Source organism: Cucumis sativus, chromosome 1 (genome assembly GCF_000004075.3).
Source record: "Cucumis sativus cultivar 9930 chromosome 1, Cucumber_9930_V3, whole genome shotgun sequence".
Classification (NCBI taxonomy): domain Eukaryota; kingdom Viridiplantae; phylum Streptophyta; class Magnoliopsida; order Cucurbitales; family Cucurbitaceae; genus Cucumis; species Cucumis sativus.
This window is the reverse complement of record NC_026655.2, coordinates 2,111,777-2,135,412: the sequence shown is the minus strand read 5'-3', so window position 1 is coordinate 2,135,412 and position 23,636 is coordinate 2,111,777. Positions and strand designations below refer to the sequence as shown.

At 33.3% G+C, this 23,636-nt stretch overlaps 4 protein-coding genes across 5 annotated transcripts; 2 read left to right on the top strand and 2 right to left on the bottom strand.

Moving 5' to 3' along the window:
- The first annotated feature begins 909 nt into the window (after nucleotides 1-909).
- Nucleotides 910-4,192, top strand: LOC101213424 (protein COBRA). The gene is made up of 6 exons (XM_004138169.3): nucleotides 910-1,160; nucleotides 1,642-1,721; nucleotides 2,046-2,502; nucleotides 2,782-2,941; nucleotides 3,166-3,446; nucleotides 3,555-4,192. Exons 1-6 carry the CDS (start codon nucleotides 1,058-1,060, stop codon nucleotides 3,839-3,841), a joined length of 1,368 nt encoding a protein of 455 aa, XP_004138217.1. The 5' UTR covers nucleotides 910-1,057; the 3' UTR covers nucleotides 3,842-4,192.
- LOC101221756 (COBRA-like protein 4) lies at nucleotides 4,185-6,889 on the bottom strand. Its single transcript, XM_011650357.2, has 6 exons — nucleotides 6,728-6,889; nucleotides 6,552-6,631; nucleotides 5,826-6,282; nucleotides 5,571-5,718; nucleotides 4,884-5,161; nucleotides 4,185-4,792 (listed from the first exon to the last, which is right to left on the bottom strand). Exons 1-6 carry the CDS (start codon nucleotides 6,849-6,851, stop codon nucleotides 4,506-4,508), a joined length of 1,374 nt encoding a protein of 457 aa, XP_011648659.1. The 5' UTR covers nucleotides 6,852-6,889; the 3' UTR covers nucleotides 4,185-4,505.
- LOC101221524 (UDP-arabinopyranose mutase 1) lies at nucleotides 6,874-13,568 on the top strand. The gene is made up of 6 exons (XM_004138285.3): nucleotides 6,874-7,010; nucleotides 7,103-7,259; nucleotides 10,120-10,616; nucleotides 11,836-12,086; nucleotides 12,697-12,865; nucleotides 13,024-13,568. The coding sequence occupies exons 3-6, from the start codon at nucleotides 10,299-10,301 to the stop codon at nucleotides 13,360-13,362; spliced, it is 1,077 nt and encodes a 358-aa protein (XP_004138333.1). The 5' UTR covers nucleotides 6,874-7,010; nucleotides 7,103-7,259; nucleotides 10,120-10,298; the 3' UTR covers nucleotides 13,363-13,568.
- A 544-nt stretch (nucleotides 13,569-14,112) lies between these two features.
- LOC101221286 (squamosa promoter-binding-like protein 6) lies at nucleotides 14,113-20,528 on the bottom strand. 2 transcript variants are annotated; one of them, XM_011650337.2, is made up of 5 exons: nucleotides 20,183-20,528; nucleotides 18,918-19,951; nucleotides 17,970-18,106; nucleotides 16,155-17,024; nucleotides 14,113-14,489 (listed from the first exon to the last, which is right to left on the bottom strand). In XM_011650337.2, the coding sequence occupies exons 2-4, from the start codon at nucleotides 19,577-19,579 to the stop codon at nucleotides 16,171-16,173; spliced, it is 1,653 nt and encodes a 550-aa protein (XP_011648639.1). In that variant the 5' UTR covers nucleotides 19,580-19,951; nucleotides 20,183-20,528; the 3' UTR covers nucleotides 14,113-14,489; nucleotides 16,155-16,170. The 2 variants fall into 2 exon arrangements, with proteins under 2 accessions (XP_011648639.1, XP_004138332.1); XM_004138284.3 differs by lacking the exon at nucleotides 20,183-20,528 and having other exon boundaries at nucleotides 18,918-20,172.
- Between the last annotated feature and the right edge of the window lie 3,108 nt (nucleotides 20,529-23,636).

Here is a 23,636-nt window from a genome sequence, read left to right as displayed (position 1 = left end):
ATTCTCATTCTTCATCTCAATTACTTTTTTTAAAGCATTATTATTTTCAAATTTAAGGCTTGTTTTTCCACAAATATAGTAAAATTTTACAATTTATTTATCAGTGTCTATCAATGTTATCAGTGTTTTATCATTTGTTTGTAAATATTTGCATAGTTTTGTCATTTACGGTAAGTTTTCAAATTTTTACTCCAGTATTTTGCTACTTTAAATTGTTTTTGGTAAAATAATAGACATACGTGTAAATCGGTCATTAAAGAGATTTGTAAATAGTTTCAAAAAATGATATAATTCAAAACGAAAAGTACTTACTTTTTTTACTAAATAAAATATTCTTTCATTTGGTTACCACAATTACTTTTTGACAAATAGGGTAGAACGATACAAAAAGAAAAATGAGACATTCACATGTATGATGTTTTAATTTTTTTTTTTTGCATAAGTAAATCATCCAGAAAATAAAACTTTGGTGGTTTCGTGTCGGTTTATCAAGTTTTTTTAGAATAGCAAGTTAAAGTTATGATAATTAATAAAAAAAAAGCTTACGATGGATTTAAAGAGATATAAATCATACGATGAATTCAACAAAAGTTTGAATCTCTAATGTGATATGGAAAAACTTCATTCATGATATGGGACAATAAATCACATAAAAACTTCATTCCAGATATGAGACAATGAACTCAACAAGAGGTAAATAAAAAGATCCGTAAACATAAATGGTTTTTCATAACAAGCATAGCATTACTACGAACAACAATACGAAGTTCATAATTCAATTGAAAATTTTAGTTAAAATGGAGAACAAGGGGTAGGATTGTAATTTCGCTAATCAACGGCGGTAAACTGTTTCCTTACAGAAAGCTTGAGAGTCCGCCATTAAAACCAATTTCTTTATTTCTTACAATTCACCATTATAAGGCTTACACTCTTGTGGAATCCTTCCTACTCTCTCTCTCTCTCTCTCTCTCTCTCGTCATTGGCTACGGCAAGTTTCTCGTGCAGATCTTGAGCCACTAGCAGAACGACGCCGGCAGGCTCAGTCTGCATCGGAGAAATGAGGTCTCGGCGCTTCGCTTCCACTGGATCCGTCGCCGACCTTACTGTCATTGCCGTCTTGGTTCTCTTTCTACTTTCCAGCTTCAGTTTCACTTCAACAGGTCAGTGAACTCAATTTTGTTGCTTATTTATGTCTGGAGGTTCCAGATTTAGCTACTGGATGGATGTGCTTACTTTAGCTGTTCATTAGTCCATATTAGGTATCTGGTTGTTGAGAATGTTTTAGAACTAGTGCTTACTTCAACTGTTCACCTATTCTTAGGACAGCGGTTTTATGTTTTTCTTTATTGATTGATCGATTTCAAATTTGGAGATGAGTGTTTCTTTTTTTGTTATGTTGTGAACTAATGAACGGATGCTAGATTGTGATGGAATCTAGTTATATTGATAAGTCAACGAGTTCTTTCTGAAATCTTTGTTGCGTCATTTCGATTGTTATTATTGTTAGTAATGGTGATTTTAATTGATATTGGAGAAGAATTAGATGCAAATATGCAACCATGACTTGGAGAAGAAAAAATAGTTATGAAATATTATCTGAGAAACTTCGATTTTCATCTTTTTTACTGGATCTCTTTGCAGAAGCCTATGATGCACTTGATCCCAACGGGAACATCACAATCAAGTGGGATGTAATGAGCTGGACTCCAGATGGCTATGTTGTAAGTTTCTTATGAGAATTGCGCTTCTTTGGTTCCCTGCTACAGTTAATAACTCAGGAATTAAATTGAATTGTTTTTCGTTCAAAATTGATTTAGAATATTATCAGTACCTCAATCATTTGTTTGCTTAGTCTCTTTACATTTTCTTATGCCAACTTTAGTGTATTTCCAGTTGTAGTGTCTATGAGTGTATGCCATAAAATAGAAACTTAGCATGTGGTGGTTTTTATTACCCACGCAGTAATTTTTCTCTTGTGTTTTGGTAGCTAATTTGGCTTCTTTCTTATCGATTCTCCAATCTAAAGGATCATCTATTTGGTGCAGGCTGTTGTTACAATGTACAACTTCCAGCAATACCGCCATATTCAAGCTCCAGGTTGGACATTAGGGTGGACATGGGCAAAGAAAGAGGTCATCTGGAGCATGATGGGAAGCCAAACAACCGAACAGGGTGACTGCTCAAGATTCAAAGGAAATACTCCTCATTGCTGCAAGAAAGATCCAACTGTTGTGGATTTATTGCCAGGAACACCTTACAATCAGCAGATTGCAAATTGTTGCAAAGGTGGAGTGATAAACTCATGGGCCCAAGACCCAGCCAATGCAGCAAGTTCATTTCAAGTCAGTGTTGGTTCTGCAGGAACAAGTAACAAAACTGTCAAACTCCCTAAAAACTTCACGCTTAAAGCACCAGGACCTGGATATACTTGTGGGCCAGCAAAGATTGTGAGGCCAACCAAATTTGTTTCTGGAGACAAAAGAAGAGTAACTCAAGCTTTGAGTAAGTAAACTTGCTGAATACTTGCGCATTTAATACTTAGGTTCAATGTAGTTTTTTAATGTTGTCTGCATGCACGTAGATATTAATAATGATATTAACTTAGGTGTTTCTGTCTGAGACTTTATAGATTGAGTTGGTTGTTAAATGGGCATAGACTCATCACTCTTAGTTTTGACTTGTTATCAGACTGAGCACAAGTTCTATGTGAATTACTTGTAAGCATCAATAACATCTGTTGACGACATTTGATTGAATTTATCCTTGTGCTTCTTATTTTAGTGACTTGGAACGTTACATGCACCTATTCTCAATTCCTTGCTCAGAAGACACCTACTTGTTGTGTTTCCCTCTCTTCCTTCTACAATGATACTATAGTCAACTGCCCAACCTGCACTTGTGGATGTCAAAATAACACGGCGGGTTCTGGGAGCTGTGTGGAGTAAGTTACCTTTTCATTAGGCACTATGCTATTTTTTTTTTTTTCAACATTGGATTTGTGGTTGGGGTGAAAAATTGAAACTATTAATCAACTTTAAACCTTTTTTGCTCAAATTAACTGTGTTAGTTATTTTTCTTTCAACATTGGGTTTGTGGTCGGGGTGAAAAATTGAAACTATTTTACTCAACTCAATAATCTATTTCTGCTCAAATTATCTTTTGCAGTCCAGATTCTCCCTTTTTGGCTTCAGTTGTATCAGCTCCTGATAAATCGGGCAACAATCCACCCTTGGTCCAGTGTACCAGCCACATGTGCCCTATTCGTGTCCATTGGCACGTGAAGCTGAATTACAAGGATTACTGGAGAGTGAAGATCACAATCACAAATTTCAATTACCGAATGAACTACACTCTCTGGAATCTGGTGGTGCAGCATCCCAATTTTGATAATATCACTAAATTATTCAGCTTTAACTATAAGTCGTTGAGCCCATATGGTGACCTAAGTAAGTTATCTCTGAATGTATCTATTCCCATCTCTTTTGATTGGAAAGAATCGGCATTATGCCGTTGAGTTTCTCCTTATGGTTGGTAACTATGGCACTGTCTTGCAGATGATACCGCGATGTTATGGGGAGTTAAGTTCTACAACGATCTGCTCAATCAAGCTGGTCCTCTTGGTAATGTGCAGTCTGAGCTTCTATTTCAAAAAGACCAGAACACTTTCACTTTCGACAAGGGTTGGGCTTTCCCAAGAAGAGTTTATTTCAATGGTGATAACTGTGTGATGCCACCTCCAGAGGCCTATCCTTACTTGCCAAATGCCAGTTCCAGACCAGCTATATCTCTACTTGTGACCATCTTAATATCTTTGGCATTACTGTTGAATTTTGCACAATAAGTCACGCCTACGGGGACAACAAACACTATTAGTTGCTCTACCACTCTAGATTTCCCACGAGCTTTTGGCAATCTGGTCAATGATGTTGAATTTACTGATGCTTAAATCAAAGGCAATATGAGCTTGTTCCTATTCGTGGATGGGTTATTTAACTCAACCTCATTCTTGTGTAGTTTTGGAGCGAATTGTGTTGTACAAATAGTTACATTATACGTTCAATCATTTTATTGTATAATGATTAAAAAGTATTTGTCGCTCTCAGTGTAATAACTTATGAAACAGTTCAATTTTTCCACAGAATGCCTGTTTTCTGCATAGTTTATTTGTTATTAAAGTTGATACATGATGGAATCATTTCATTTACTTAACCATAGTCAAGACTATGTACTTCAGAACAAAAAATAAGACTCACACTCTAGAATCATTTCTATACTGAATTTTCTGTGAAGCACATTGGTAAGAGAGGATATGTTTACTCGAGATAATTAACTTCAGACAACTCAGAAACAACAAAAATTGATTTTTCTGCTGAGTGCATGTATTCTATGACCGATAATATCTGGCATGCATACCTATGTTCATTGCAGATCTGTAGTTTCTCCCTTGAATTATAAACATGTATAGATCTTTGAAGTTCATCAAGAATGAGAAGAATGACCATTGATCACCACATGAACCAGAGTATCAAAATCAACAAGGAGGTGGTAAATTTGGTTACTGGACCATATCCTACAGGCGAAGAGTTTGGAAGAAATGGATACGATTCTGGTGGTGGCATCTGACATTCGTCGCCATTGAAGTATACTTTTCTAGGAAAGGCCCAACCCTGCTTGAAGCTAAAGGTATCCTTGTCCTTCTTCATGAGTACTTCAGATTGTACGTTTCCAAATGGCCCTGCTTCCATTAATAGATCATTGTAGAATTTCATGCCATAGAACATGCCAGTGTCATCTGCATATTGAATTTTGTAGTGCATTTAGGTCAAATAAGATGAAATAATCATACATTTGCATTGAAAACATAAGGATTTTAGAGAACTCACTGATGGATTCATAGGGAACAAGGGGCTTGTAGTCAAAACTGAAGACTTGAGTTACATTGTTTAGATTTGGATGCTGCACTGCCAGTGTCCACAGTGTGTAGTTCATTCTATAGTTGAAGTTAGTTACAGCAACCTTCACACGCCAGTAATCCTTGTAATTAATCTTTACGTGCCAGTGTACTCTAACTGGACACATGTGATGGGTGCATTGTAGTAAAGGTGTATTATCCTTTTTGGGAGTGTTTATTCCTTCCTTGTGCAATAGCTTTGAGTCACTCCTGCATGGTGGGATTAAAAAAATATATATTTATAATCTCTAGCTAGTAAGCTGAATATGAAGCTAGTAAATTAGCTGATCTATATACATATATAAAATGTATATTATAGACATTTGACACTAAATTACTGTTCATTGGACACTGGATTTCGTACTACAGACTCCAGTCATGGTGTAGCTCTTCCAAGGTACGTATATGGTTGTGATCTGACTAAGGGAATGTGATTTTTCTTCGTATTTTTTTGCAAGGAATAGGTGCTAAGATCAAGGAACATCTATCCACGAGGATCAGACCCATTCGTCCTTTTCCTTCTTTTTTCTTTAAAGCATTGATTGTTTATTATTTTCAATCTCTTCAGAGATTTCTGAAACACATTTGTTACCATCTAGAGTAGAGAAAGAAGTCATACTTTATACAATTATGTTTGTTCTGACAGCCACATGCACACGTTGGGCAAGAAGTGATCGTATCATTGTAGAAAGTGGAGAGTGATACGCAGCAAGTTGGGTTCTTAGAGGCCAGAAATTGTGAGTAAGTGCAGGTTACATTCCATGTCACTGTATCAGATGCAGCATAAATCAACTTCAAGAGATTTATCCAGAACAACTCGAGGATGAGTAGATTCTGTAAGGAACACAACATTGTTAAATAGAAACAAGCTTACTCAGTGCTTGAGTTTTCCGCCGACGATCAGGAGTAAGGAAGACAGTAGAAGGCACAACCTTTGCAGGTCCACATGTGTATCCTGGTCCTGGACCGAGCAGTGTGAAGTTTTTTGGCAACTTTACAGTTTTGTTTGATGTGCCTGCTAGCCCAACACTCACCTGAAAGGCGGAGACAGAACTTGTTGGATCCTGTCCCCAGGATGCCAATACTCCACCTTTGCAGCAATTGGAGAATTGTTGATTGTAAGGAACACCAGGGAGCAAATCAACAACTATTGGGGTTTTCTTGCAACAGTGAGGGACATTTCCTTTGAACTTGGAACAATCTCCTTGTTCTGTTGTCTGAGCTCCTACCATTGACCATATTACTTCTTTCTTGGCCCATGACCAGCCTAGAGTCCATCCTGGTGAATTGATATGTCGGTACATCTGAAAGTTGTTCATTGTCACCACAGCCTGTTACAGTTAAAAAGCATCCAAGGTCAGTATGGCTATCGGGTAAGTGCAAATAGTAGTGATCTGATCCTCACCCTTCAAATTCAATGAAGAGCAACGGTTAGATCATTAATTTTGGAGTTTTCATTGATTGTTCATAATCCTGGAAAGCTACATAAAGATACTAATTAAGTTGTGGTTAAAGGGGAGGGACAAAACAGGTGCTGCATGATTTCCTATACATGTATTGGTTTCAAATGAATTTATAAGGTGATGTTTTGCAATCTTACAACGTATCCATCTGGCGTCCAAGAGACTACATCCCATTTGATTGTTATGTTCCCATTTGGATCCAACGGATCGTAAGCCCCTGTTGAAGATCAACACAAGCAATAACAAATTCATTCATCAACTAATAAGACCAATAAAATGAAAGATCTTTCTCTAGCAGTAAACGAGCACGTACCAGTTGAATAGAAAGCAGTAAAGATCAGAAGTGCTAAGAGTGCAATTTTTTGCTGTCGAGGCGAGTAACATTCCCATTGAAAGAGAATTTTGTGTAATGAATGAATATAGGTATTTACTTCCATGGCTTGAAAGCTTTTGCAGGATCAAAAGCATCAACCAACTTAAAATCTCAGAGGATGCAACTGTTCTTAGCTGGTACCATGGAGTTGGAGAAATTGAGAAATGAAGAGACCAATATAGTTCAAGAGAATGCAAGAAGATGTCTCACCTCTCACCTACTGGTTGTTAGATAGATAATCCATGTGATGTTTTTCAGCTACTTCTCTTACACACAATCACACAACCTCTTAAATCCTTCATTTATCTTTTTCAGTATTTCTGCATCTTGAAGCAAAGATTTTAGAGAGGAATGATGCAAAAGGTCTGGACATGACTTTTCAACTGTCAGTGTTCTCACAAGGCAGATGTGCAGAACCCAGGACCTGATTTCAACTGCTTCAAAATCAAGTTTTCTTCTCATGGAACTACAAGTAAGTTTTAGTTTAGATCATATCCTGTTCAGTATAATTAAGGTAGGTAGGAGTCTAATAGCCCATTTCGATTGACTTCAAGAACTTTTTTTTAAAAAAGAAATATTTAAACTCTTCGAATAAAAACTTTTTAAATAAGCTTCAAAAGCAAAAGCTATTTTATGATGTTGCCTGAAAAAGTGAAAGTTTAAGATCTCATTCGACATAAAATTCAAATTTATATATAATACACATATTAGTTTTTAAAATTTGAACCTATTACACATGAAATTAAATTTGAAAGTTTGGAGGTACATATGCACGCTTCAAACTTGAGAAACTAAACTTCTAATTTAATTTGGATTTTGAAAAGAGTTCTTCCATCTATTTCATGATCATCTTTTCAGAATATGTAGCTTTTGAATATCATTTACATTTCCCTGTTTGGAATATGAACAAATAAGTATCATTCTCTAAGGAGACATACTTTGGAACATTATTTTAAAATGAGATATCTATTGATAGTTATCAAACTCTCCATAAATGATTGATTTTAAAATGTTGAAAAATAAATTATTTAAAGCCGTAAATGATCCAAATTCGAGTTTGTTTGAAAATGAATCTCAAAGCTTCAACCAAATTAGAAGGTTGCAAAATACATGTTCCAATTTATTGAAATAGTTTCTCTTCACTTATTATTGTTCTTTTTTAGGAAACTTAACTTGGTACTTGTTTTTTCTTTTTTAAAATAAAAAAGTAGATGTGTAATCCTGATCTTGACAATGATTTAACAACCTTTTTTTTTTCTTCTCACTGTATAATATTAAACAGTTTATTTTAACCTTATAGTTGTGAAAACCAAATTAAACCTTCTTAGAGTGAGAGAGGACAACAACTACAATGCTTTATTTTGCTTCACTTTCCCCATTTTTTCCTTTTTTTTTTCTTTCTAAATCTCCAACTGGGGTTGATTTTAATTTATCATTAAAATCATTCTGACTACCAAAAATAATTCTACATCCAATTTATTTGTTATTGCTTTCAAGATTTTTTTTTTTTAATAATTGCAATTATATCATTTGCAAAATATTGTATTATTGTTAAGTCAAGTCACAATATTCATGAGTTTGAGTTTATATATCAATTTGTTCTTGAACTTAGGTCACACCTAAAGAAACATATTAAAAAGATAGCCAAGGAAGATTTTGTAATCGTTAAGCTATTAAACCCTATTTTTGGTAATTGTTTTGTTTAAAATTTATCTAAGCTTTTATATGGTAAATTGGGCTGGGCTTGTTGGTTATCCAATATGAAATGTGGTAGGTTGTTTACACAAAGAGGGCCCGATCATAGGCCTATCTAAAGCCCAACTTCTTTTTGTTAGGTTACTCTTCTTTCTTTCTACCTTTTTCCTTTAATATAATTATTCTTTTGTTCTTTTTAAATACTTTGATTCATTTAAATCTTTATAATTAATTTACTCAAGGTTGGCCTTTGGTAGCTTGTTCACAATTATATTTGATGATAATTAATTTTAATTTATACACGATAACACTTGCAATTCCTATAAATAATCTCATAACTCCTTCATAGCAGAATAGAACTACCAAGAAAGCCTCTTTCTCTAGTTGTTCAATTAATTTCTTTTTTGGTCAAATTTTAGAACATTTTGATTTAGAAATAAAAAGCAAGATGATATAGGGCTTATTTGATAACATTATCATTGCCTTTTTTCGATTTTTTCATTTTTCAAGTAATCGATTTGTTTTAATATTTTTAAATTCTAAAAAACGATAAGGAATAAATTCTATTTGTATTTTTCGTTATATATATATATATATATATATATAATTGTTCCCCTAGTTTTTAACAAAGGTTGGCTTGGGTTCCAATGGCAATGGGAGGTCCTTACTAAGGTTCTTGTTTCAGGTCCAATTTGTCCAATATCTTTCTTTAATTATTTCTTAATTTTATATCGGTACATTTTTAAATTTTAATTTACCTTTTAACTTTTAATCACTCTGAATTGGTTAGAATTTTGCAATGGGTTCATTTGTTTCTTTAGTATCTATTAAATATTTCACAGGTAAATCATTTACAAAAGCACTATAAGACTAATTCAGCGTTATTTGAGGTGAATGCTGACTCAAGTAACAAATAACAATGCAGATCATATTTGAATAACACTGAAAAATAGAAACAATTGTATCATTGTTGTTAATTTTGGATAGGGGTTAATCTGTATCAGATGTATATTTTTATAACTTTATATATATATATATATATATATATATATATATATTATATATAATATATTTATGGATGTTATATATTTCTTATATTATAAAATTAGACTATATTTAAACTATAAAATAAGTAAAACAAAACAGAAGAAATAGTTATTAAATAAACTCAACTCGAAAAAAATGAATCAAGTTACATTTAGTTTCAAATTGACACATGTCATACGAGAAAAGAGTCGTCATTCAACAAATTAACTATATGTTTTCTTAAATTATATTTATTATTAAAAAGAAAGAAAGTATAAAGCAAAGTAAGGTTAAGACAAAAACATGGAAGCATTGAACCAACAAACAATCAATAGGTTCAGTAAGCCAAGTCTTTGCCGGACTTTAGTCAGTCAAAGTTCAAGTAATTGTTTTATTAAAATTCCTAACACCTCTTTTAATTTATTGACCAAATACAAAATTACATATTTTCATTATATAATAATCTCTCCTCTATAAGAACAAAGATAAAAAGGGAAGCACTGACTTTAGAGAAAAGAAAGCTCAATTCTTTACTCTTTTGTTCTAATTAAAAGATATATCAAATTTTGTATTCTTTTTAACATTGCTATATATATTTTTATAATGTTTAGGATATGAAAAAGAAAGAAATGATTGAGCTGTCTCATAACGAACGCCTCTATATTAACGCACGTGCCTGCCGTCTAAGCATATTCCTATTCTTTCCCTTCAAATTCTTCACCCGCTTCCGTTCTCTTCCAAAATCCTCTCTCTTTCTTTTAACATTCAAACAGCTTCATCAACATCAACAATGGCGGATACCAACTCCACTCCCATTCTCAAAGATGACCTCGATATCGTCATCCCCACCATCCGTAACCTCGACTTCCTTGAAATGTGGAGGCCATTTTTTCAGCCATATCATTTGATCATTGTCCAAGACGGCGATCCTTCCAAAACTATCAGAGTTCCTGATGGCTTTGATTATGAACTTTATAATCGTAACGATATCAATCGGATTCTGGGTTCTAAGGCCTCTTGCATTTCCTTTAAGGACTCTGCTTGTAGGTGCTTTGGGTACTTGATCTCCAAGAAGAAGTATATCTTCACAATTGATGATGACTGCTTTGTGAGTTCCCTTTACCTTCTTTTTTTTTTTTGTTTGTGTTGAATCATTTACCTTTCCTACTACTTGCTTCAGTTTTTAGTATTTTACTGAGTGTTTGGATTAGTTTAAGCCCAACTCGATTAATCTCATCTCATGTCACAATCCACCTACCATGTGCCAAGGAAACTTTACCATGGTTACTACTAGCTTAAGCTTTTGATTTTTACTGGTTGGGTCTTTATCGTTTATCGAGCTTTTGATTTTGCATCAATGAGTGGTTTAAAAGTTTGATTTTTGTAATGAGTTTTACAATGGGGGTGGGTACTGGCTTTGGCTACATGTTCTTGATTGTTTTGGTTCTGAATTTTTAATGATGGAATTGAGAACTTTTAGTGAATATGGTTCTCTTTATTTTGATTATTTGGCCATCCATTCTATTTGATTGATTTTGTCAATCATCTGCTCCTGTTTTCTGACAATCTTGTCATTGTTGCCAAAAAGAAAAGAAAAAAAAGTAAGTTAAAAATTAAAACAAAGTGTTGATATTGTATATTTTATTGAACAATCGCATAACATACTTAACACAGGTAAATAAATGAAAGAAACATACTAATTAGGTAAATCACAACTCATAAACACAAACCATAATTTATGCTTACAGAAAACAATAAAAAGTTAATGTAGAAAAACTCCAAACCGGTTAAAAAACCACGCATTAGAAAATTTTCACTATGGAAAAAATTATTACAATCATACATCAAATCTCTCTCCGACCCCAATTATATAGAAAACACACTCTTAAAGTATTTGTACCACTCACACTCTCAAACTAGAGAATACAACAAAGGAATTTAGCACATTCAAAGTCAAGCTTAAAGTGTTTCATTTGGAGTCCATTTTGAACTATTGTCAAAACTTAACCGTGTAAGGTATTTGTTGAATGGGCGAATTGTTGTCATGGTAAATGTTGAAGGTGGAATTTCATGCCGGTCCATTCATTTCATGCTTCAGTTTTGGGTTTTAATGACTAAAATGTACTTCCTTTAGAACCTTTTTGTGATGCCCAACTGCACACTAAAGTGTTTTGAGACAATCACGAGAATTTTGATTATAATCATCTCTGTGCATTACTTTGCTCTGTGTTACGATATTCGTGCGCCTTCTTCAATCGTATCTTGTCTAGTTATACGTTGATTCAAACTATGGATGTGAAGTTGTAGATGTTGATCTTGTAACGCAGGTTGCTAAAGATCCATCTGGTAAAGAGATTAATGCACTTGAACAGCACATTAAGAACATCTTGACGCCATCAACCCCATTTTTCTTCAACACCCTTTATGATCCATATAGAGAAGGTGCTGATTTTGTCCGTGGATATCCATTTTCTCTCCGGGAAGGTGTTCCCACTGCAGTATCTCATGGGCTTTGGTTAAACATTCCAGATTATGATGCACCCACCCAACTCGTCAAACCAATGGAGAGAAACACAAGGTAGTGAAATATGGGGAGTTATGAACTCAGTCCATAAGAAGTTAACAAAACATAAAATTTGATGTTTTCTAGTCGTGGAGCCCATAAGCTTCTTGGGTAAACAAGGAATGGAGTTCACACCTCCTACTTCTCAATTCCTTGGTTCAAACACCCAAGGAGTTATGAAATCTAAGTAGTTGTAAACATATTAAGTTATGTTTTAAGTAGAAACTCAGGGCTCCGCTCTCCTCAACTCCTACTCTCTCCACTCTTTGATCGAAATCTTAATAGAGATTTGGATTTCATAATGTCTGTGTAAAAAAAACTGCTTACTAACTTTGACATTATACAAATAAGATCAACACAAAATATACAACCTTCTCCCGAGTTTGAGAGTGCAGACGACTCTCTCTACTAAGAACCACTGTTCTACTCAAAATATCAAAATACAAGCAAAGAGACAAAAGAAAATAAACCAGACTACAAAATTATCGTACTCTAACAAACAACTCTACATCCTACTATCCTTTGGTTATTTTCGTTACTGCCGCTCCTAACATAATTATTCAATCGACGGTCTAACAGTTTCCTTCTAAAATTTTAATGCTTTGATAGTATGTTTACATCATAGGTACGTTGACGCAGTTCTGACGGTACCAAAGGCCACCCTCTTTCCAATGTGTGGAATGAATCTTGCATTCAACCGTGATTTGATCGGTCCTGCCATGTACTTTGGACTCATGGGAGATGGCCAACCCATTGGTCGCTATGATGATATGTGGGCTGGTTGGTGTATGAAGGTATATCCTTTTCCTATTTAACCTCTCTTCAGTAATATAGATTGTTCAATTCAACCATTCATATTTGTTTCTTTCTGCATTCTGCACTCATTCTGTTTTTGCAAACATATTCTCCAACAAACCGTCGAGTCCTAACCGAACGGTTGACATCTTTGTAGGTCATTTGTGACCACTTGGGATTTGGAGTGAAGACAGGGTTGCCATATATCTGGCACAGCAAGGCAAGCAACCCATTTACAAACCTCAGAAAGGAATACAAAGGAATCTTTTGGCAAGAACAAATCGTACCATTTTTTCAAACTGTTACGCTACCAAAGGATTGCAACACTGTGCAGAAGTGCTATATTGAACTCTCCAAGCTGGTGAGGGAAAAACTCAGTTCGGTTGATGAGTATTTCATTAAACTTGCAGATGCCATGCTCACTTGGATTGAAGCTTGGGACGAGCTAAATCCATCCGAGGAAGCAACTGAACTACCCAAATTTGTTTCAAAATAATTTTTACTCGTTGTTTTTCATTCATTCGATCAAGCTTTTGCTTCCAAGTTCAAAATATTTGGGTATCATTTCTTGTAGTTAAGCACTCATTCTTCTTATTTGAAAATGATTTGGTACTTTTAGTATTCTTTCGTATCCATCGTCATATGGGAGCAAAAGACATTTTATTAAAACTTTGGTTTAAAAGAAAACATATTTAAGCACAATCTTGACCTCTCAAAACATTGATTTATTACCTACTTTTGTTGAATAAAAAAAGTTGAAGATGTGACATGCAGACGATGGTTGCAAAATATCGACATTTTCATACTTCTCTTGTTTCATCTACTTTTATTGGCGTTTCGCTGAGTTAGTATTTCTTCCGTTAGTTAAAGTAATATACGTCCAACGCATTTTAAAGAAAACAAAAAAATCACCATCTTCCCCTTTCTTTTTTTTCTTTCAAATCTACCATTTTACCTAATTTATTTTAAAAAATCGCTTTAGTTTTTCAATTAATCTTGAACCTATGTTGTTTTACATTTTTTATTGTCGTCAACAAATGTCAAATTTGTAGTAGTAAGAGTAAGTGTTATTATCCTCCAAGCCTTTTATACATATATTGTATGTTCCCACAATCTGCACTAATTCTAACAGAAAAAATTTCGAGTCTTTGTCAATAGTTCTAATCAAAGGAGACTATGTTGGGATCTCCAATATCGTCAAAGAGTTGTAATGAGGCTAAGGCTATCACTCCAATCCACACCAATGTGATGAAACAAAAACGATATCTTTTCAAAAAGTACTACATGGTATTCTCAAGGATACAAGTAGAAGACATCCTTAAAACGATGGATGGTAGAGAAGAATGCACAGATAATTTTACAAGTCAATAATAGAATACTTCAAGAATGGTCCAAGAATTGTACCAACATATCAAATGTTTATGGAACAAAGTTAGTTCATATAAAAAAGCAACAAATCATGCTACTTTATTTTGAAATTCTCCTCATCCTACCAAGCACTCCCAGGAGCAGTGCATCAAAATCCACTGCATTGTTCAGTCATCACAAGCTTCGTCCTCTTGCGTCACCTTTTCCAATATGAATCAGTTGTCAAAACCATCTGAGTCAGTGCTGCTTGAGGATCTGAATATATGCAACAGTTTACGATTACGACATAACAAAATAATCAGAGAAGCAATTGTTTGTTCATAGTTCATCTCATTGAAGTGTAAAAAGTGATCATAATGTTCTTATTCTAGATTTAGCAGTAATGTAACTGATATTGGCAGCTCCAATATGGCATATGATTGAAATTTGAACGCATACTAGTTCAACAAAGAAAGGAAAAGAAAAAAGCTGCTCGTTCTGCTTCCCGAGCATTGCGCACCACCTTGCAAACATGACAAGTTCAAACTTCAACGAAAACCGTTCCATGAATCAAGATTCCTACAAACCCCTTACATAATAATAAAAAAAATCCTAAGCTACACTTCATGAGTTTCTTCTTCAAAAGGAAATGACACCTTGCAACATTTTATTTTGAAATAAAGAATTTCTATGGAGGTTGTAGCATAAGCTTCCTTGATATGGCTGTAAAATGGGTTCATCTATATGAAATCTCTGGTACTTTTAGTGGAAGGGTTCCTAAAAGAAAGAATATTGATGATGCTTTCAAAGGAATAACAAACATGAGCCACACCAAATTTTAGGTAAAAGGTGACGGCAAGACGAGAATTTTTGTTCTCTTCTCTATGGCAAAGTATGCAATAGATAACAAGTCCACAAAATTCATAGAGTTGGATCATAACATGCTGGTTTACATCATTAAGAAGTCAGGAAAAAAAGATCCTCAGGAGTTAGTTTTAACATCCCAACAGTCTGTCTTTCACCATAGCCCAACCTTTCTGTAACTGGACGTTTCAAGAGGAGCAAATTTATAAAAGAACTTTATTTTCCTATAACCTAATTGTGGTTCTTCCTTTTTTTCAAGTCTTTCTGAAACCCCATCAACCATAGAATTCCAAAAAAAACAAGCCAAGGTACTTCAATGGCCAAGCAAGAATAGTGCTTTGGAGATAGATTATCAGATAGCTTAAGGCTGAAGTCCACTTAAAACCCTACTCTTAATAAGCCCCCAAAATAATAATGTTATCAGCAAGCAGCTGGTCGTCCAATTTGGCTTTCCTTACATGAACTTCAAGGCCATACTAGAGACTAAAAGTAAGCATTAGAAGGATGATAGATCCTTATTGAGCAGTGCTCAACTTTATTCAAATTCAATGATTTCAGTTCCAACTTGTTTTTTTAGACAAAAATGATGGTTTTGTTTATTGCCAATTCCAAGCCCTTGCTGGTATATTTGTTGACGCTTGTCAATAAGTTTCTCATTTAAGCACAAGTTCAGTAAAATAAACGCACTTGAGCAGGTTAAGAAGCAAATCTAAACAGCTAAAACCACATGCTTTCCAACAGCTATCACAATTCAAGTACATATTTTGGGAATATAGTAATTCAGTGACAAGGACAAGAAAACTTCCATTTAACAATATATACATCAGTAAGGGCCATATCAAATAAATTAATTCAAAGTGATTGTGATCATACATTCAAATCCTGATCTTCATGTTATGTTAATGGAAATGACATGGTGAATATAGTCCAGCTTGCAGTCAAATAAAATGAAGCTAATTTTGTTTAAAAATGAAAGTATCATTTTCCTTTTCATATATTTTTTGAGGAACTCCTTCAGCTGAGGCTTATTAGCATGTGAACAGAATCCAGTTTTGCAAGAGAATCATTTTTAGGTACCTGTTTTTCATAAAATTTAAGTGATCCGGAGGCAGCAGAAAGCATTACTTTCTTGCTTCACCTGCATAGCTTGCCTCTGGTGCTCAACGCGCTGGAGTTGTGACGAAAGTTGCAACAGGTCAATTGTGGGGCCACCTTCACCAGGATCTGCCAAATTTGATCCGTGGAAAATCCTATTTGAAATTTCAAAATTTACTGCATCACTTGTTTCAGGTGTTGAGATGGGACCAAGGGTACAACCTTCCGAAGTATTCAACCCTGATGAATTGAATTTATTGGACACACCACTGACAGAAACCTGGGAGCTTACTCCCATGAGCTTTTCAGAAAGTTGACTCATGCTGTAATGATTTTGGCCATCAAGCAAAACCAAAGGACGACCAATGGGAATCCCTGATGAATGAGTTGAGGAGTTTTGTGTTTGAGATGACAGAAGAGAGAGAGCACAACCGGAATCTGATAATCCTGATAGTCGGTCGGTTGATGCTGCACTATAAACACTGAAGTATTCACTGCCTAATGAGGGGTTGTGAAAGTAAGAACGAGAATTGGAATTCACACCTCCTACACTAAGAGGATATTGATTACTGTTCTCTTTGAATATATTTGTGGCAGATGCATTCGGTCCATTGTCATGGAAAGGGGGAACTTGAGTTTCAATATCATAAGGAGAGAATAGGGATTTTGAATGCAAGTGGCCACTAGGAACATGAACAGCAGACAAAGGCATATATTCATTCTTGTCTTCAATTTTCACAGTCCTACACCAATCACTTGTTCCATATTTCTCTGGATGCAAGAGTCCATTTGGTAATATCTCTTGGCAGATGAAGGATGTTGCTGTTAATGCCGTTCCTTGAAGCCTGCTACCTGAAGTTTATTTAAACAGTTACACAGCCAGAACAATGTGAAACACTTAAACTAAAATAAAAAGAAAAACATTTAAATTATTCACAGGAACAAAACATTAAATCAAGAATCATGAATTGGAAAGTCGTATATATGTGCCTTCTTAGGTCAGTTCATGAACGTGAAACAAATTTGGTAATGTGACATGCCACAAATCACAGAACCAATAGTTCCATAAACATTTGACAACGCAAATATAGGAAGCTGCAGGTGCTTTCAATATCTTTTAAAAACTAGTTTTAGATCTTTATATTTCTGTTGGTGATATATAATTAAATTTATCTTCAACCACCAGCTTAAGCTTTTGGGTGAATTGGTGGTTTAATATGGTATCACAGCAGGTGGTTGCGTTGTCGTTTCCTTCCCAATTAAAATTGAATGGGTGGTGTAATAATTTCCAATTGACTATTCATGTCACTCATAATCAGCAGTCACAAACAAAATTAATTGTTCTTGGTCTAAGCGTATATCAGAATCAGACAGATATTTAAGAAGATCCATACCTATGAATATCAATGGCACAATATATGTGTGTATTGAAAGATCTTAGGAAGCAAGAACATGGGGGAAGCTAAAAACACATATACAAAATAAGGAGCAAGCTAAGCTCATGGTTAAGCACACTGAATAATAAAGATTACTTCTCATCTTGATGAGTTTCAATAAATGAAATTTAAGAGATGGAGTGTGACTGTATTCTGGATTCTAATTGATGGAGCATATTAGGATAAATCAATAACAAGTTTAGACAATGAAATCAGAAAAATTATCTAGTGACTGCTAAGAGATTCCAGGTTTAATGAAGCCATGCAGAAAGTTTTCATGCTTACATCGAGCAGACAACTGTGCACATATGCAACCAGTGTAATAAGAGTAGGATTGCAAGATATGATCCAGTTTTAATACCATTATATGACTGAAGAAACCTTCCAGTCCTGCCAGAATTTATAGCCACTTGAGGCTTTCTCCGACGTTCATTATGACCTGCAAGACGTTTACGACAGCTGCGCTTACCATCATCAAATTCAGCTAGCAAATGAAACCTGGAAGTCAAAAGCTAAAACATATTACAGCAGCAATCCATACAAATGATTTGCTTTGTGGGTGTGGGACAAGTGGTAAAAGCCAAGGATAAATGCCCTATCAGAACTTTCAATGAGACCACCCACTTTCCCCTCATTTTATGTTAAGTGTAAAGTTAATGACGATGTTAATCAGCATAAAAATCAGGTTCAAATGGACTACAATTAATTTTATGAACCTGTGAGGATCTCCAGAGAGAACGATCAAAATATACATAAAGCTTGGATTATCTTCTACACCAGAGACATTTATAGAACAGTATGTAAAAGTTATTTGCTAATTTTGAAACCAACTATATATAGATCAACCAAAACTAATTTAGCAAAAACATTGACCTTGATGAAGAAAGAGATAAGCACAGAAAATATTAGAAGTAAAGATAAACAAAAATTACTTTTATAATTTCAGAAGAATCAGTGCAAAGCACAACACTTAACATCCAGATCCCAAATTTAAAGGGAAAATAGAGATTTCAGGATAAGTAAGAGAGAAAAAAGTACTAAAAGAAGTCAGGGATCTTGATTCGAGGAAATTAATTACTTGAAAGAAGAGTTGGTAGCAATTGTACAAATAGAACCTCCTTTCTTTTTGCTTTTTTCTTTTTAGGAGAAAAACCTTGTTTTTGTTTCAATAGATGTAAAGAATGAAAGTACAACCGACGTATGAAGCTTTGTTCAAGTATGAAGTTATTTCTTTTTCATGTTAATTATTATCAGTTATGGGAGACAAAAAGTAAACACATAGGATTATGACTGATGAAAATTAACAAACCTGCTACATTGCTGACAAAATCTTTGTTCTATACCATTCACAATAACTTTTGCAGTTTTTGAGTGAACTTCACAAACTTTATGCCTCTTGTGGTAATCTTTACAGGAGCTGAGATCCTTATTACAGCCATAAACTTGGCAGAAATAAGTTTGGGAATTCAAACCGGAAGCTCGTACTCGTTTTGAAGGCATCGACGATTCAGATGATGATAAAATGGGGGCTCCCTTAAAAAATTTGTAACCATGAGCATCCCTTTGGTCAGCAAATCTCCCCAGCTTTAAATCAATAAACGACGAATCTCGGCTGCTAGAATCCACAATAGAGCTAGAAAGCTTTGAAGTGGATTCATCCTCCCCAAGAAATGCAATGGAGGAATTCATAGCTGGATTCAGAAATCTTCCACCAACAACCTTGCTACTCAAAATATCACAAACTGAATTGTCAGGTAATTGTTTCCCAATCATTTCAGGGAAAACAAGTTCCCCAAAACCTTGATTATCAACCTGTTGACTCGTTGGTAACATAGTGCTACCAAAGCTACAAGGATTTTTGAATTCCCAACCCAACAAAGAATCTTTATTCCTTGCAAGTGAACTAGTAGGTGAATTCATTTCATCAGACATACATCCCTTTCCTTCGGAAACATAACTCCAAGACTCCATTACAGAAACAGAATGAATCGGCAGGAGTTCACCTCAAAAGGAAAAAAAATAAAAACAGCCTTGAAAATTACAAGACCACCAACTCCCTCTGGTACAAATTCACCCAAAATTCAAACCAAAGTTGTACTTCACTAGTTAAACATGGAAGATCTTTCATAATCACTGTTCAAAACCTCAAAACACCCACATGAACACAAGAAGAAGAAAACCCACATGTCGCTTCCATCTCTTCCCCAACTCAACATCATAGCCAAAAAGGAAAAAACCCCAAATGGGTTTTGGGGAAAAGAAAGAAGAATATATCAAAGAGAATCTCAGCTCAGAGAAGCACACGACTGAATAGCAACAAAATCAACCCAAAAACTCTGAACCCTATGTGAATCATCAAAAGGAAAAAGAAGAAATCAAGAAAAAAAAACAATCAATAAGGTGAATGCAAAGAAAGTCCCAGAGAGAATACAGAGCAAAGATGCAAAAAAAACCACAGACCCAAGTACTGAAAAGCCATCAAAGAGAGGGCTATAAGAAGGAAAACAATGAAAAGTTACTGAAATGGAGAGAGAGAGAGAGAGAGAGAGAGAAAGAAAGAAAGAAAGAACTCACTTTAGCAGTAGACACTGTTCATAAGTGGTATTATGATAAAAGGCTGAAATGGGGTTTACTTAATGTCAAAGATATTTTTGGTGTGCTACACAAACTCCATGGAAGAAGAGCCTTGTGGCTGCCATTTCTGGGGACAAAGAAAGAAAGAAAAAAGAAAAAAAAAGGGATTAGAAGGTAACGGTTTTAAGGCTTTGCAGAGCAGTCGTTTTCCAAAACGAGTTATTTGCTCTGATTAGTTACAAACAAAGTAATTGATGGATGAAAAAGAAGAAATTTTTCCCACTAAAATTGAGACTTTCATGGGATTGTCTTTGCCAAGGAGGCAAAATATTGATTGATTCCCCCATTACCCTTCTTTGAGTCAACGATTATAACCCAAAGCTTTTAAGACAAACAACAAAAGCCTGTCCTTTTCTCTCTCCCTCTCTCTTTCTCTCTCTCTTTTTCTACTGAATCATTGCGTTATTAAACAGTTAAACCTTACCAAATTTTGTACCTAATTCTCTCATTACCATTATTGACGGTGTAGCATTTCATTTCCTTTCTTCTAAAATCTCTCTTTTTTTCTATAAAAAAGAAAATCAAAATCCAAACTTTGTCCTCTCAATGTTCATCCACTGTCTCATCTCACCTTCCCCTTTGCATTCATTTTCTTACTCTTCAAACTTCAATTTTCTTTTACTTTAATCCTTAAATTTACAATTTTAATATTCATTTTAAATAAACTGTCTTTTTTTTCTTTCAACTTTGGGTGAGAATGAGTTATTTATTAATATATATATATTTATTTGGCTCTGTCATTGGTCAAGCTTCAATAAATTTAACAACTTGTGAGTTTAAAGCTTCAAATCTAGTCCACCTATTATTCAATTGTCTTTTTCTTAAAATCAAAAAGAAAAATATCTATATATCATATATATATATATACGCACACTGTGTTAAAAGACAAAATATGGTGATAGCATTTAACAAGTTGGAATCCCACCATTTCTACTCAGTCCTTTTATAACAAAAAACAAAATATACCATTTTCTGATATAATAAACAATAAATAATAAATTTGGGTATGAAAAATAAATTGTGATGAACATCCAAAGTTCCATTTATAAGAATGAAAAAAAAAAGGAGAGAAAATGTTTAGTTTAATAGCTATTTTGTTTTTTTTTTAACTAATTTAAATTTTACGACGAATTATTAATTTATGAAAATATAAGATATAAATATGTACAAAGATAATGTACTACTAATTATTGTAATCCATTAATAACATAAATAAACCTAATTTAATCACTCAACGATGAAGAAGATTGTATTGATTAATGATTGACTTTGAAAGGGAACACATGAAAAAGGATGAGGAATAGGATCTTTTCTTCTTTCTTTTTTTTTTACTTTATATATATATATATTTCATTTTGATTTGGTTTTGTTAGCAAATATATTTAATATTTTTATGAAGTTAAGTAAGCTACTGATTTTATGGTTAAAATTCATCTTAATATCAGGATACACGTATGGTTTTAAAACAAAATTAAAATTTAGTGTATACAATTTTATAAAATATATACAAATAAAATTGAAAAATTGCATCATATAATTAAAAAAAATTAGAAAAAAATAGTTCATAACACTTTTTTTTTTCATATTACGTATATGACAAGTAATTAATGATATCAGACTATTATCATAGAGTTATTTTCTTTTAAATTTGTTAATTTTGTAACTTAAAAAATGGAGGGTTATAGACTATATTATCATTTTTTTTTCTATTTTTACACACGTCTCTGTATAATGTGTATAGTTTGATAAAACCCTAATCTAAAATTACTCTATATTATATTTTATAAAAAAGAAAACTAAAATTGAGATAATTTAATTTATAAAAACATAAATGTACATATAAGAAAAGGAAAGGAATAGGGAGAGTTTGAAAATTGAAGAGAAAGAGAAGACATGCAGATTCGAAATAAATAAAGTGAGAGTGACAACTAAATTTAACTTATGAAATTGCGTAGTCAACACCACCAACTTTTATTATTATTATTATTATTATTATTATTATTGTTGTTATTTGTTATTATTAAATATTAATTAATCACTCAATTATTTAATTAATTATCACCTTTATTTTATTTTTAATTTTAAAGATGTTGGGATCTAAAAGACAGACCCCACAAGCAGTAGTGTCATAATTTTATGCATTTTTTTATTTTATTTTATTTATTTACATACAACTTTTTAACCTTTGAATGTAATATATATATATATATATATGTATGTATGTATACACACATTCCATATTATATAGTTATAAATATTCTTAATCCAACGCTCCTTATTTCATCTCACATCCCCCTTTGTCTTATCGCTATCAAACATTAATCATCCATTCATTTCTTTTCGTCTATTCTCTTTGGATTTTCCCATCGCCATCCAACTAATTAATTTTCTTTTCCTTTTTTCTTTATAAATAAATAATTAAACCAAAAAAAGAAAATACTTTTTTGGTTATTTTCTAGATCCGTTCCAACAGCGGCCCTTCCATTACCAAACTAAAAGTACGATTTCCATCTCTCACCTCAATTTTTGTTACTACTAAAAATATTAGATAATCCTTTTGAAATGAGAAATGAATTGAAGTTGGATGTCAACTATATTATGGATTCTATTACATCCGATTACGTGAAATAAATTTAAATTTTGAAGTTGCGTTTTTACTTCGAATGTGTATTTTAAAAGAAATATATATTGAAAGTCTTGTTTATTTACTGCTCGCTTTTAATATTGTTTGATATACCTTATCTATCGTGATTTCGTTTTTAGTTTTCAGTTTATGGAATTTATGTTAATTTCTTTGCAATTTTTTATGGTATGGTTTTTTAGTTTTTTTTTTTGTTCTTAAATAAACTTTTGAATTCTTGCTTAGAAAGAACTTAAATTAAAATTAAGTTTTTAGATTAAATATTTTTAAAACTAGCAAAATGAATTCAAATATTTACAAGTTATAGTAAAATTTTGAATTATATAAATGATAATCACGGATAGATTTATATCATTAGTGACTATTAATATTGATAGAATCTGTAAATTATGTTATACGAAGTAGATATTTTGTCAAATTTATTATTTTTGACAATTTTCTTTTTAAAATACATTTCTTAGTTTTTAAAATTGGGCTTAATTTTTAAAAGCAATAGTGAAAATTAAATAACGTAACAATAAGAAATTTAGAGGGGACAAACTAAAGTTTATAAACTTAATTTATAATTATTAAATATTACTCTACGTTTTCAAATTTTGATTTAGTTTTAAAAATAGTGAAGGTATGTAACAAAACTAAACAAATCAATTGTTGATAATTATTTATAAGAGGAACGGTAAAAAAAAATGGTAAAATGGACCAACTATTTATATTTTATGGCAAAATCAAATGTAATGAGTTTTTGTCATTAGA

Excerpts from the sequence above, each read along its gene's own strand:
- LOC101213424 (XM_004138169.3), top strand. The coding sequence starts at position 1,058 with ATGAGGTCTCGGCGCTTCGCTTCCACTGGATCCGTCGCCGACCTTACT. Across the intron at positions 2,503-2,781 it reads AAGAGTAACTCAAGCTTTGA|TGACTTGGAACGTTACATGC; the intron begins GTAAGTAAACTT and ends TTCTTATTTTAG. Across the intron at positions 2,942-3,165 it reads GGTTCTGGGAGCTGTGTGGA|TCCAGATTCTCCCTTTTTGG; the intron begins GTAAGTTACCTT and ends TATCTTTTGCAG.
- LOC101221756 (XM_011650357.2), bottom strand. The coding sequence starts at position 6,851 with ATGGAAGTAAATACCTATATTCATTCATTACACAAAATTCTCTTTCAA. Across the intron at positions 6,632-6,727 it reads TACTGCTTTCTATTCAACTG|GGGCTTACGATCCGTTGGAT; the intron begins GTACGTGCTCGT and ends GATCTTCAACAG. Across the intron at positions 6,283-6,551 it reads GGACGCCAGATGGATACGTT|GCTGTGGTGACAATGAACAA; the intron begins GTAAGATTGCAA and ends TAACTGTAACAG.
- LOC101221524 (XM_004138285.3), top strand. The coding sequence starts at position 10,299 with ATGGCGGATACCAACTCCACTCCCATTCTCAAAGATGACCTCGATATC. Across the intron at positions 12,087-12,696 it reads CCAATGGAGAGAAACACAAG|GTACGTTGACGCAGTTCTGA; the intron begins GTAGTGAAATAT and ends TTTACATCATAG. Across the intron at positions 12,866-13,023 it reads GGGCTGGTTGGTGTATGAAG|GTCATTTGTGACCACTTGGG; the intron begins GTATATCCTTTT and ends ACATCTTTGTAG.
- LOC101221286 (XM_011650337.2), bottom strand. The coding sequence starts at position 19,579 with ATGGAGTCTTGGAGTTATGTTTCCGAAGGAAAGGGATGTATGTCTGAT. Across the intron at positions 18,107-18,917 it reads TTTTGTCAGCAATGTAGCAG|GTTTCATTTGCTAGCTGAAT; the intron begins GTTTGTTAATTT and ends TTTGACTTCCAG. Across the intron at positions 17,025-17,969 it reads GTTTCTTCAGTCATATAATG|GTAGCAGGCTTCAAGGAACG; the intron begins GTATTAAAACTG and ends AATAAACTTCAG.